Source organism: Tupaia chinensis, unplaced genomic scaffold (genome assembly GCF_000334495.1).
Source record: "Tupaia chinensis unplaced genomic scaffold, TupChi_1.0 Scaffold144426_1, whole genome shotgun sequence".
Taxonomy (NCBI): domain Eukaryota; kingdom Metazoa; phylum Chordata; class Mammalia; order Scandentia; family Tupaiidae; genus Tupaia; species Tupaia belangeri.
This window is the reverse complement of record NW_006204286.1, coordinates 147,612-162,490: the sequence shown is the minus strand read 5'-3', so window position 1 is coordinate 162,490 and position 14,879 is coordinate 147,612. Positions and strand designations below refer to the sequence as shown.

General features: G+C 35.1%; 1 protein-coding gene across 1 annotated transcript in view; it reads left to right on the top strand.

Annotated features, from left to right (window-relative positions):
- The first annotated feature begins 463 nt into the window (after nucleotides 1-463).
- The window catches only part of POF1B (POF1B actin binding protein), a 68,500-nt gene continuing 54,084 nt past the window's right edge, over nucleotides 464-14,879 (top strand). The window contains exons 1-3 of the mRNA XM_006167017.1: nucleotides 464-499; nucleotides 587-661; nucleotides 5,867-5,947. Coding sequence (XP_006167079.1) covers nucleotides 464-499; nucleotides 587-661; nucleotides 5,867-5,947 — 192 coding nt within the window. The remainder of the gene's footprint in view (nucleotides 500-586; nucleotides 662-5,866; nucleotides 5,948-14,879) is intronic.

Here is a 14,879-nt window from a genome sequence, read left to right as displayed (position 1 = left end):
TTTTATCTAATAATTGTTAAAATCATATTATTTCACTATTATGGATTATTTATTTTAAACAGCAGAGGCTACTCTGAAATTAAATTGAAAGCAGGTTAAACGAGGCTACTCTGAAATTAAACTGAAAGCAGGTTAAACAAAGAATAATTTAGAAGGAGTTTGAAATAATCAAATGACAATAGTCTTAGTCAAGTTTTCAAAGGTAGCTTTTTGTATTGATTGGAGAAGTCTTATATTTAATATTTTTGGATAAAATTTGTATCTTACTGCACACATATAGTAACATTAAAATATATGTTAGCAGCGTTCTCAAAGAAGAAAACAATGCAACCTATCAGTATTAAGACTGTAAAAGTATTGCTGTGAAACCACTCCAAACACTATTTTACCATTGGGTGACAAAGTTGAGAAAGAAATTTAGTTTTTTTGGAATGTTAGACATCATCTACAAAAGCACTACACAATGCTCTTATTTCTGGATGATGAGGTTATTAGAAAAGTAATGGAAATAAAACTCCAAGCTATCAAGACATTCAATGACACTGCTCAGTAACTATTTCTGAACTCCCTTTTGTTTTCTTAACAGGAACTCCATTCTCCAACTCTGAAAATATCTACTTGTGCCCCAAGCACTCTACATATAACCCAAAATACTGAACAGGTAAAAGAAGTTATAGATTTTATTAGATTTATTTCTCTTCTTTTTATGTAAGTCTTATTCATATGAGTAACCAATCTTCAGACCCTCATAAGGCTACATATACACCAAATGTAACAAGGGGATTCTCACGCATGAGAATTAGCTCTGTTCACTAAAAAAAATGTGAAACAAGTAATGAGTCAGAATGTTCAGTTTCAGCACCTACTCTAACCAATGACTTTTACTTTGTGTGCAGTTTAATTTCAGACAAGGATCACCTAGTGATTATAGATATTTTTTGGGGGGCGGGGAGAGATTTTCACTATAGGGCGTGTGCACTCACCAGACAAACAGAGAGAGACAGAGAGACAGAAAGCGAGAAATCATCCCCCAGGTAGGACGGCCACGCCACAATCCCTTCTCCTCTATTCTCCTCTCGGGATCTTGGGCACGCACGCACACGCACCCGGCGTGAGTTTTAAGGCACCGGGTCTGGGACGTGAACCACGGTCCAGCGACAGCCACTATGCTAACTGCTGGTCCCTGTAATTATGAATATTTTAAATGTCCTTAATTTGAGCACAAATAAAATACCTCAATAATAATTTGATTGAAGATTTCAGTTCATGAATGATACTACTGTAAGATTGTATACAGAGTGGATAATTTAAATGGTCAGAACTAGCTTTTCTTTTAGGTATATGATTTGAAAGACATATAAAAGTCTATTTTCCTTAGCCTTTGTGAACCCACTTTTAGGATTATTCTTGAATCTAGGCATTGTGTGAGCAAAAAGTATCTAATGTCATAATTAAATACCATATTAACAAATATGTCTTTAATTAGTTAGCTCCCATATATTAAAAAGTACATATTCTAAGAAAAGAAAATATAAAACACACTAAATTTGTGGTTACTTGGGAGGAAAGTATAGGTGGTGTGGGATAAATAAGAAGAGGAGAGTGGGAGATACTATTTTAAGAAACCATTTCTACCCAGTTGAGGTGCCAGGCTGTGTACTTGGACAGGGAGGAGAGAAATTAACAAAATCTGGCCTCTAGAACTTGAGCACAGTAAGAAAAATGTGATGGTTAACATTTATTTTAAAAATGTGTTATTATTGATGGACAAATAATAGTGGTATATATTTGTGGGGTACAATGTAATGTTTTGAAATATGTATACATTGCAGCATGATTAAATCAAACTAATTAACATATCTAACACCTCAAGTACATATCATTTTTTATGGTGAGCATTTGAAATTTATTTAGTTATTTTGAAATATATAATACATAGATACTGACTAAAGTCACCCTACTGTATAATAGATCTGGAAACATGTTCTTTCTGTCTATGTGACACTTTGTATCTTTTGGTCAATGACTCTCCATGCCACCATCTTTCTATACCAAAACAGCCTCTGGTAACCATCATTCTATCCTCTACTTTATGAGTTCAACTTTATTAGATTCCACATATAGGTAAGGACATGCAGTATTTGTCTTTCAGTGTCTGACTTACTTGACTTAGCATAATGTCCTCCAATTCATCTATATGGTCACAAATGAAAGAATTCCCTAACATTTTTTAAGACTAAATAGTATTTTATTGTGTCTATATACTATATTTTTTTTATCTACTCATCCATTGATGAGTATTACATTGCTTCCTTATCTTAGTTATTGTGAATAATGCTGCAATGAACATGGAAATGCACATATCCCTTCAACATAATTGATTTAAATTCCTTTGGCTATATAAGAGGACTTCAAAAGTTCATGGAAAAATAGAATTAAAGTAAGAGTTTATTTTGGTACAAAAATTTTATAATCAATGAATACATAGCTGTTTTAAATTTTTAATTTTTATTTATTAACAGTAGTATTGTTCATACATTCAGTTGCTATACATAATTTATATTGTAAAGACACTTTACCAAGCATGATGTACACCTCATTGCAGCCCAGTTGAGAATACTATACACATCCTCATCAAGATAATAAACCATGTCTGTGTCCCACAAGTGTCTTACCTCTCTATTTTTTGCCCAAATTTCCTTTCCTATGCTCTTCCCTGCCCACATTCTCCTTCCACTTTGTTACTAGTGTCCATTACAGTTTTTAATGCTTTTATTTTCTTCAGTCTTTCTGTCTCTACCATAGAGTGCAGACAGTCAATATATGTTAAGTGGAGACATACAATGTCTCTCTTTCATAGCCTGACTTGCTTCACTCAGCAACAAATCTTCTGTATTTGTCCACTTTCTACCAAATTCCAGGGCCTTATTATTTTTTATAGCTGAATAGTATTCCATGGAGTATATGTGCCACAATTTTTCAATATATTCATCTGTTTGTAGACATTTGGGTTAGTTCCATGTCTTAACAATCATGAATAATGCTGCAATTAATATAGTTGTGCAAGCACTTTTCCGACTGTGCATTCTCCTGTCCTTTGGGTAGATAGCCAAGAGTGGAATTGCTAGATGATATGATAGTTCTATTCGAAGGTCTTTGAGGAACCTCCATATTGTTCTCCACACATAGCTTTTTGATAATACACATTTTCCATTAACTTTTTGAAGCCTGCTAATATGCACAGAAGTGTGGTTATTGAGTTGTACAAAAGTTCTGTTTTTAGATTTTGGGGAAATTTCCATATGGTTTTCCACAGCGGCTATACTAATTGGCATTCTCACCAACAATGTATGAGTTCCCTTTTCTTTGCACATTCTACAGCACCTATTTTTCATCTTTTTCATAAGAGCCATTCTAACCTGTGTGAGGTAATATTTAATTGTGGTTTTAATTTGCATTTCCCTAAGTTTTAATATGCTGAGCGTTTTTTTCATGTTCCTATTTTCAATTTCTATGTCTTTTGAGAGAAATGTTTTTGTAAGTCCTTGTGAATTGTTTGAGTTCCTTATACATTTTGAATATTAACTCCTTGACACATGTATGGTTTGCAAATATTTTCCCCCATCCTGTGAGTTGTTGCTTCACTTTATTCACTGTTACATTTGCTGTGCAGAATCTTTTTAATTTGATGTTAACCCATTTGTCTATTTTTGCTTTTGTCATCTATCTGTTGGGATCATATCAGAAAATCATTGCTCATACCAATGTCATAGAGCTTTTCGCCTATGTTTTCTTCTAGTAGTTTTACTGTTTCAAGTCTTACACTTAAGTTTTTAATCCATTTGTGTTGATTATGTTATACAGTATCAGATAAGGATCTAATTTAATTCTTCTGTATGTGGATATAGTTTTACTGACACCATTTATTGAAGAGATTGTTTTTTCCCATAGATTATTACTAGCAGCTTTATAAAAAATCATTTGAGGCCTAGCCACAATGGTGCAGGAAGTAGGGCACCATTACACAATACTGGAGCCTGGGAGGTTGGACCCCAAATTGACCTGGACATGTCAAGCTGGCTAGAAGGCTGGGGGGAAAGACTGTGGTGTGGAAAGGACTTTCTGGGGGTTCCTGTTTTGAAGGAAGGAAGTAAAGAAAAGAAAGGGAAAATAACTTTTTATAAAAAGCAGTTTGATCACAGATGTGGGTTTACTACCCTGCTCCATTAGTCTATATGTCTGTGTGATAGTACACAGAATCAGTAAGATTATCAGCAAAAAGTTTTTCTACCACTTTTCAACTTGGCTTAGACTAGAGCTAGATTAATTAGAGTTCTGCATTTATTTGACAAACATTTGCCAAGTACCAAGAATGTGTCAAATACTGCACAAAGGTGAATTAGACCCAATCACTATTCTCAAGGAGCTCACAGATTAGCAAATGTCACATACATAACAAACCACAGGATCATGGGATAAAAGTTACAATTGGCTTGGAAAAGGATACCTATGGGATCACCAAGGTAGGAATGCCTCAGTAAAGTTAAGTCCACTTAAATCGCAGGACTGTTCACTATGCTCAAATGAAGCCAGAAAATTACATTAACTGTTATTTTCCATAGAAATTGGCCTTAAAATTGAATTGATTGTACATTTTATTTCTGATAATAAAAATGCGTGTATTGCAGAAAATTTTGAAACCATAAAAAATAAAGAAAAAATGTGAAAAATCATTCACGAAATGTGTTGTTTGTATATGGTAAGGTCTTTGACTTGACTAATATGTTCTGTATTCATGCTGGAAAAACTATGTTGATCTCCATAAAAATGTACAGTGACTAAATGTATATTTACAAAAAATCGTTCATGATTCCCTCCCCACCCAGAGATACTACTCTTTTTTTTTCATATTTTCCCAAAATAGGAATTTTACTAATTACTTTATTCTCTTAACGTTTTCTTTTATTTTCTTCCATTCAAATACTAAATTGTGATCTTACTATGTATGCTATTCTGTATATTTATTTTCTCACTTAACCTTATTATATTGTGAGCTTTTTAAATGTAAATTTGTATTACTCAAAGTCATTATTTAATGGCTACATATTTTGGCCTCTGGATGATTATTTAATCTTTCCCCTCACATCAGCATTATTGTTTTAAACTTTCCACTAAAAATATGGTGTTCTTTTTTATGTTTATTTGATTCCCAGTTTTACCGAGTACTTTTTGTTTGGTTTATTAATCATTTGATTTTCTTATTTTATAAATTATTAATGTCCTATACTCATTTTTCTAATAGTATGAAGTTTTTTTTCTTATTGATGTATGAAAACTGTCTCATACATTAATGATACTGACTTCCATTAAAAGTTTACAAATGACTTCATGCTAGTGTTTTGTATAATCTTATCTATGGCTTTCTCAAAACATACTGAAGATAAAAATGTTTGTGTGGACACACACAGACTTTAGTCTTTCTGTGTCTCCTTCCAGTTTTTAAAATGTACAATGTCCTTTCTAAAGAAAAGTTTTTATTAATAAATATTAATCTATACTTTTTTCTAATAATGTGGTATAATTTACAATAAAACTAATATTTGGAAACTTTCATTAAATAGAGTTTAGAAACTTATGAAATATCATGAAATGAGTATAATACAACTAACTAGTACAGTACTGGGCACATAGCACATACTTTCATATATGTTCCTGAGACTGAAGTAGCTAAATTTTAAATTACACATCATTGTTTCATGTAAATAACTTTAAACTTTCACTGGGTAAATTGTTCCCTGTTATTATTGAAAGCTCCAAAGTCACTCAATAACTATGATTTTATACAGCTTTTATCTTTTCTTCACAGGAACTCCATTCTCCAACAGTGAAAGTCACTACATATCCACAGACCACTATTAGGAGATATATAGTACAAAATCCTGAACAGGTAGGATACAGATTCTTTTATCCTAAAATGTTATTTCTTAGAAATTGATAGCTTAAACAAGAAGAGCAAGTCAATTACCACCTCCTTAAAATCAGATTGCTTCTCTCTTCCAGTTATAAATTAAATTTCTAATCATTAGTATCAAAATATGCCATACTTGGGCCAGGTGACAGTGCAGTAGTAACGCAACTGATCCTACATGGAACAGGTCCTGGGTTTATTTCCCAGTACCTTATTGACCAGGCTGGGCATATGTGTGTATACATCTAGTTTGGGTCAATTGAGATGGAGGATAGATGGTGGTATGAAACCCCTGTTGGGAGTATCTCTTTCTCTCTCTCTTTCTCTCTTTTTATCTCTCTCTTTGTCTCCTCTCTCTTTCTTAGGGAAGAAATAAAAATAAATAAACTTTTTAAAAGCCATCTTTAATTCGAGGAAACTGTATTTCCATACAGGTGCAACAGTACTGACTAGCTTGGAAATTCTTGGTTGATAAAGGCTTTCTGTTTCTATAGCCCCACCCTCACGCTATGAAGGATTTTTATGGACTTTGAGCCAAACCAAAAAGGACAAAGTTCTTTCACAAGCTTCACATAGAAACTCTATCAACTGTTATATCAGGTGTTAGAGTCTTTAGTCTGTTTAGATTTGCATTGAGATATGGACTAAGAAGAAGAAAGTCAAAAGTTCAAAGTTGTTCCCATGCCTTTGTTGCCTATGGTGCATGAACTTTGGAGCCCAACAATATGCTTTATAGAAAATTATGTTATTGGGGTCAGCAAGTGTCTTGGTGGTTAAGACATTGGACTCCCACATGGCTGACCACAGTGCAAGTCCCAGACCTGGTGGCATGCTGTCTCTCTCTCTCTCTCTGGTGAGAGCACATGCCCTATAGCAAATTTAAAATAATGATAATAATCAATCCATTAATTAAAATGATTATTTTTTATTATATTATTAAAGTTTTTATAGAGATATATAACCTTTTATTTCACAAACTATAATATTCTCTGTCTCATTTTGAGGAGAAAATTAGGAAAACTTTTTTCTGTAGTAATAAGCCTTTCTCAACACAAACATTCTCCCCCTTGTCTTTCTGTCACACACATACACACAACTTCCTTTACTAAAAACAGAAGGGTTTATGAGCTTATAAGGACATCAGTATCACAATTGGAAACAGTATGCTTTAGATAGGAATATAGCAGTTCGTTGCTTTGGTTTCTATTTTATTCTATTTTTATTGTGGGAAGAAATCCTTTCCTTCTCAACAAGATAAAATAAATTACAGATGTTTCTGGACTTATGATGAAGTCACATCCCAATAAACCCATCGTTAGTTGAAAATATTATGTCAAAAATGGATGTAATCTACCTAACCTACTTAACATCATGATTTCGTCTAGCCTAATTTAAACATGCACAGAATGCTTACATTAGCCTACAGTTGAACCCAATCAACTAAAACAAAGTCTATTATTTTTTTAATAAAGTGTTGAATATCTCATGTCATTTATTGAGTAGTATATTGAATGTGAAAAGTGGGGTCATTATATGAGTACATGAAGCATGGCTTTTACTTCATGTGCATCACTTTTGCAACATTATAAAGTCAAAAAATTGTAAGTCAAACCGCAGTAAATTGGGGACCATCTATATTTGCCTCAGCAAAGGGTTAAATTAAGGTACAGCTTTCTGCTTTTCTAGGTGAGTGGAAAGTTTGTACTAGTCTTCTACTAATATCTATCCCCTTCTTTACGTATTTTAAAATCATATTCTCGGGAACCAGCAGTTAGTGTAATGGCTATGTCGCTGGACTCCCACGTAGTCGACCGCGGTTCGCGTCTCGGACCCGGTGGCTTAAATCTCACGCCAGGCGCATGTGCGTGCGTGCCCAAGATCCCGAGAGGAGAATGGAGGAGAAGGGATTGCGGCGTGACCATCCCCCCTGGGGGGTGATTTCTCGCTTTCTGTCTCTCTGTCTCTCTCTGTCTGTCTGGCGAGCGCACGCGCCCTATAGCGAAAACCTCTCCAAAAAAAAAAAAATCATATTCTCATGTGTCATTAGCTAGGGAGGCTTCTCGTTGCACTTGTCTGTGTGAACCTATGTGCACACAAACTCTCATTTGGGGAGGTGTGTTTTGAACATTTGCTTGAGTTTTCGTATTTCCATGTAAATATTGAAAGAGAATGTGATTACAACTAATGCAGCTTTTTGTTCCTTCTTTTGCAGAATCAAATATTTTAGCAACAAATCTGAAAGATGGGGTAGAGGTAGGCTAGGAGGGCTTGGGAGAGGAGAGGAGACTGAACCTCTTATCTCATGTAGCCAATCATTTCACACATTTCCCTTCTTCCTTCTCGTCTTTTTTTTTTTCCTTTGACACACAAACTGGGGATATGCATAGTTGTATGCATATTACATTTGATATCCCTGGTTTTCAAAGAGTTAGTTCTAGATAATGCTTCTTTTTCTATAATGTGAGAATTGCTGTTTGCCTTGGATATATCCAGAGAGATTTTAAATGTCAAGTCATTTGGATTCCAATTACTCTTATGTGACTCTGTATGAATTCTTATTCTTTAATTAACAAAGAAAATGAAGAATTAATGTTTATTGGGTACATACTTCATACTAGGCAACTACATATTTTATCCCATTTAATCTTAATGAAGTGAGAAAACAGAAGCAAAGAGAAATTCAGCCATTTATTCAAGGAATATTTTATCAATTGCCTATTATGTGCTAGAAATTGCCCTAAGAACTGAGGATAGAACAGTGAACAAAGCAAGGTCCCAACTTTCTTGAAAAATAAGTTTTTAACTGGCTCAAAACTATTCAGTTGCAAAGCAACAGTTGGAACTAAAATCAAAAGATGCAGAATAGGGAGAGAACCATTTGTAAATTAAGGACAATTGACGATGGATGTGAATTAAGATCCAGGAAGTCACCTTTGTACTCCCTTTCCCACCATCTAGTTATAAAGGCAGAGAATTTTGAAGTATGTAAGCAAATATATATAATATTAGAAACACAGCCTGTCCTTGTAGGAGCTCATCATTATGGCTGAGGTCATCTATAAACAAGCAGGTAGTTTCTTAGGAAGAAGATCCAGCAGATGATCAGTAAAGCTTTTAACTCTTTCCACTGATGAGGAATAAAACAAATTTCAAGCCCAATGCTTTGTAAACAATAATAATATAACTGGTTTTACAAAGCAGTTTGAAAATCATGTCTACATATATTCCCCATTTATAAAAAATCTAAGCATATCCCTTTTAAATCTTTCCTGGAGAAGATTCTAGTTTGTGCTTTAAATCTCCCCTGAAGAAGATTCTAGTTTAATTACAATATTTATAATAAGCTGTGCCTCCTAAATGACAACTTTCACTTCCAGCTTGACTAATCTTTCTTTATCCTCCCTGTAATTAAACTAATCTCAATCCACTTTTCTCATTATGATTCTTTCTCTGTTCAGCTTTTTTTATTTTTGGGTGTTCCTGATCCTCCTTATTATCCATTTGTCATTATTTTAGTCAAAGGATATATGCATTCTGATTATAACTTGATACACAACTTAAGAAATACCTTTTTTTCCAATGGAAGATAAAATCTGATGGATATTAATCGGTTTCATTAATTTTCCAGTTGTGGAACTCCTGCTATGAGAAAAACACTGTAGAACCTTCAAATAGAAACAAGGAAACAAGATATGATTTCCATGCCAAAGGAGCCTATAGATCCTCCCAAGAAGGGAAATAATTTAAGCCTACAATTATCTATGAAAAATATTTGGTTAGAAGTATGATAGATGCCATGAAAGAAATATAGATAGTCTTATTGGAGCTCAGAGGTTGGAGATAAAGTATTTGTTTTGGGGAAATCAGGGAAGAATTTATTCTGGGATTTAATGCATTAATATGCTATTAGTATTTTTTAAGAATTACTTTATTTAGCTTTATTTATTAATTTATTTATTTGTGACCAGAGAGGGTGGGAAAGTGAGAAAGGAAGCCACCTGGTCTGAGACTTCAATCATAGTCGGCCATGTGGGAGTCCAGTGCCCTTAATCACCACACAAGTTCTCGGACCCTGCATTTTTTTAAAGAATTATTTTATTTAACTTTATTTATTTATTTATTTATTTTAATTTGACCAGAGAGGAACAGAGGGAGAGAGAGAGAGAGAGAGAATGTTACTAAACAAGCCCCCAGGTCAGGGACTTGAACCACAGTTGACCATATGAGAGTCCAGCACCCTTAACCACCATGCCACCTGCTGGCCCCTATTATTAACATTGTTTTTACTAATGAAAAAACTAAAGTTTAAATAAATCTGCCTTGCTCAGGTCATCCAACTCAAATACATTATCCTATTTTTTCTGACAGGGATGGCTTTATATGTTTTTATAACTTATTGAAAATGGAGGTTAAAAGAAGAAAACTCAAGGCTCAGCTGTGGCAGCGTGAACTGCTAAGATGCTGTGCTCTGCAAGCTGGGACCAAGTGGGAGGTCTGGGTTTGATTTCTGGTTCAATCTGAAGACTAGCCTCAATGGTGTGTGTCTATGTGTGGTATGGGAGGTTGAGTCAGGATTGCAAACTAGAGGCTGGCCTGGACAATACAGTGAAATCCTGTCTGAAAAAGATTTGGGTGTGATTGCATGAACCTGTAGTCCTGGTTGGGAGGCTGAAGCAGGAGGATGACAACATTGTGGAACCCTGTCGTACATATTTTGTTTAAATAAAAGGGAAAAGTCAAATATGACCCTAAGTTTCTCAGCTTTAGACACTGAGAATACAGTGGCCCAATTAAAAGGATTAAGGAAGGAAAGGGAGGAAAAGCTGGCTTAGAAAAGATCAAAACTGTAAAATTTGTTTGAACCAGTAACACTTGAGATACATGGAAGGGCAGGTGCCCAACAGTTGGTTAAAACTGTCGGAGAAATGTCATATTTGAGATAAAGATATGGAAGTTATTCTCCAAAGGTTATCATCAAAATTGTGAGAATGAGTGAGATTTCTGAGGTCAGAATTTTGAGAAATGCCTACTTTAAGGGAACAGAAGGAAGAAGCCACTTTCATATGCAGAGTTGTCAGAGAGATGTGAACCCAGAATAACTGAAGCAAAGAGAAAAAGTAGGTGATCAACCTTTTCAAGTGGCTAAAAGACCAAGAAGGATAAGGTTTGAAAATACAGTTTCATCATCAAGAAAGCAATAGTGATTTTTGAGAGAACAGTTTCAGTAGATTTGTGGAGGCAAAATTCAGATGCAAGGAGTTAATGGGCAAGTGGATCAAGAGGAAGTAGAGACATTATTGTTCTGAAAAATGCCCTTTTGAATGAGTGAGAATTACTATTCTGAAAGAATATGGTTCAAAGGAAGGAGATGAGATTTTAGCTAAAAGATAAAAGCAAATTTTAGCAATCTGAAAGAGTTGTAGATAAAGGGAAAGAATCAGTAGAAAGGAAGACTATTGATATAACAGAGAAATGGGATAGGTTGAGGAGATAGGATTCCAAGTACAGATAGAGAAGCTACTTCAGGGAACAAAGGAGGAGTATTTCTTTCTCCTTAATAAGATGGAAAGAACAGAAGCTGAATGTGATTTGTTTTTTGGGGTTTTTTTGTTTGTTTGTGTTTTTTTGAGAGTTTTTTTGCTATAGGGCGTGTTTGCTCACCAGAAAGACAGAGAGAGAGGCAGAGAGACAGAAAGCAAGAAATCACTCCCCAGGGGGGAATGGCCACACCACAATCCCTTCTCCTCCATTCTCCTCTCGGGATCTTGGGCATGCACGCACACATGCCCAGCGTGAGTTTAAGCCACCAGGTCCAGGACTCGAACTGCGGTCAACTACGTGGGAGTCCAGCGACATAGCCATTACGCTAACTGCTGGTCCCAATGTGATTTGTTTTTGAGGAGTGGAGGAAAAAAGAGATCTCACGGTGGATAGATTATCTTGGTTTTCTTTGTAAGTAAAAAAATTAGGGAGCATGAGCTCATGAGATTGAGAGAAATGGAAAGATTTGTAACCACAGTTATGGAGAATTCGATGAATAAAAGTATGGTGGCAAAGAAAGACCTGTTTGAAATTTGATAAGTTGAACTTGTAATGAGTAAAAAAAGCAAACTAACTTTCTTTCCTTTCTTCATTCTTCCTCCTTCTCTTCCTCCTTTCCTTCCTTCGCCCCTCCCTCCCTCCTTCCTTCCTCCTTATTTTCTTCAGTAAGGCATCCTGTCCTGGGAATAGTAAAGGAGATGTTAGAGATTATGTACTTTGTTAGATGTGAGAACTACTGCCAGAGGTTCTAAAAGTAACAATTAAAATGATAAAATCAGCCATTTTGAAAACACCTGTTAATTTTTAGGGTGGATCTGGCACCATTTCAAATATACTGATTGAAAAAGAGAAGCTGCCAAAATAATATTATCTAGCAGCTTTTTGGTTGAGAAATATGAAACTTCCAATTCGATTTATTTTGCTTAGAATTGTTTATTCATATTAATACAGTTGTCTCTTGGTATCCGGAGATTGGTTCCAGGGACCCTGAGGATACCAAAATCTGCCCTCATTTAAAATGGCATAGTATTTGGCATGTAACCTATCACAGCCTTCCTTTTTTAAAAAAATTATTTTATTTAACATTATTTATCTTAATGTGACAAAGTGAGAGAGAGAGAGAGAAGTGAGAAAGCAAGCAACCAGGTTCAAGACTCGAACCTCGTTCGGCCATGTGGAAGTCCAACTCCCTTAACCACCACATCACCTCCTGGCCCCCACATCCTTCTAATATATACTTTTAATCATCTTTAGGTTATTTATAATATTTAATGCAATGTAAATGGTGGGTAAATAGTTCTTTACTGTATTGTTTAGGGAATAATCACAAGGAAAAAGTCTATACATATTCAATACAGACACAATCATCCTTTGTTTTGTGTTTTTCCAAATATTTTGATCTCTGGTTGGTTAAATCTGCAGATTGGAACCTGTGGATATAGAGTGCCAACTGTATTTGGTTTTACTTTCTTATAGATTTGGGGAAGTTATATGCCCCTAACTTTGGAGGTGTGTTGCTTTTTTTTTTTCAGTAAGTCATTTCAAATAATAAGATCAATATACATTCTAAAGAGAATCAATATTGTTAATGCTCAAACAATCTTTCTTCTAAATAAGAAAATGGTTCAGCATTTACAATGAACCTTAGTTCATGGAGTAAGAAATTTCATGCTTTTGCATAAAATTTTGTTTTCCCTCTCTTAGAAGATCCTTATATACTTAAGATAAAGTTTTATGTCATCCCTTCTCACGCAAAGGTCTATTCATTCCTTATCAGGTACTCAGGATGGATAAAGTCCTTGTCCCTAGTAAGCCTTTTTGCATTTTTTTTTTTTTGGAGAGGTTTTCGCTATAAAGTGCGTGCACTCGCCAGAAAGACAGAGAGAGACAGAGAGAAAGAAAGCGAGAAATCAGCCCCCAGGGGGGATGGCCATGCCGCAATCCCTTCTCCTCCATTCTCCTCTCGGGATCTTGGGCATGCATGCACACGCGCCCAGTGTGAGTTTTAAGCCACCGGGTCCGGGACACGAACCGCGGTCTACTACCTGGGAGTCCAGCAACATAGCCATTACACCAACTGCTGGTCCCTGCATATTTTTTAATGTGATATCCTCATGAATTTTAATAAGATTCTCAAAAATTATTTAAAATATAGTAAACATTTTAAACATTGTATTACATTGTTTAAAACCAAAGCCATTTATACATTAAAATATAGATTAAGGGCACTTTAAAATACATTATTTTACTTGAGACAAAATACCCTGCATTACTATTACTATGATAAGGAAACTCATCCCCCGAGAAAGTCAATGACTTACTAAAGTTTCCACAGCACATAGGTAATGAAGGAAGAGGTAAAATACAGGTTTTATGACATACAACTTTTTCTCTTTTAGACCTGCTTATACTGATTTCAGTAGTCAAACCTAGTGAATTTTTAGTACTAGTCCAAATCCAGCCCACTTTAAAATTCATACCTGTTGACCTTTCTGAAGCATTTATGCTTTTACCTTCCTACTGCTTCCTGAAATTTTCTGTTCTCTTGACTTCTATGTATTTTTCTGTTCTGATGATCAGATCTGTTAGGCCTTGTCTAGTTCCATCTTTGGTCTTCACTTGCCTTTTCAGTAATTGCATGATTTTAACTAGTTATTTCCTTTTTAAAATGGTGTATTTATTTATTTATTTATTTCCATGAAAGAAAGACCATGTGTTTACATGCACATGCACGCACACTGGCATGCATGCACCCCAATATAGTCTTGATGCTACAATCAATCCTCAGTCCCAGATCATGCACACACACATTCCTGGCATACTCAAGGAGCTCCCTGAACATGAATCTAGTACCCTCCTATGTGGGACAGCCTCTCAGAGCATCATGTTTAATTGTTGTGTCACCATCTAACCCCTTTAAATAGCACTTTAAAGTAGTTGGTTCTGAAATTTAGACTTTTAACCTTGAACTTCCACATAGCTTCAGACCTGTGTTCAATTGTGGGCTGAATGCTCATCTGTACATTTAAAAAAAAAAAAAGAATATCTTTGGGGGTTCTTCACATTTATTTGACACAAGTTAAAGTGATTACTATGTATTATATACTTCACTAAGAGTTATGAAGAATAAAACCATAAATCAGATCTAGATTCTGCCTAGGAGAATACAAAAGGCAATGTTTTTGTTCTGGTAACCATTGGCCATAAAGTTCTCAGGTTCAAGATTTCAGTCATCTTTGAAAAACACTCTCCTTGATTATTAGGATAATGTTCTAGTTTGTCTCATCACTTGTACTCTTTCTCTCCTCTTATTAATCTTACTAAATGGGACCAGCAGTTGACCTAATGGCTATGTTGCTGGACTACTACA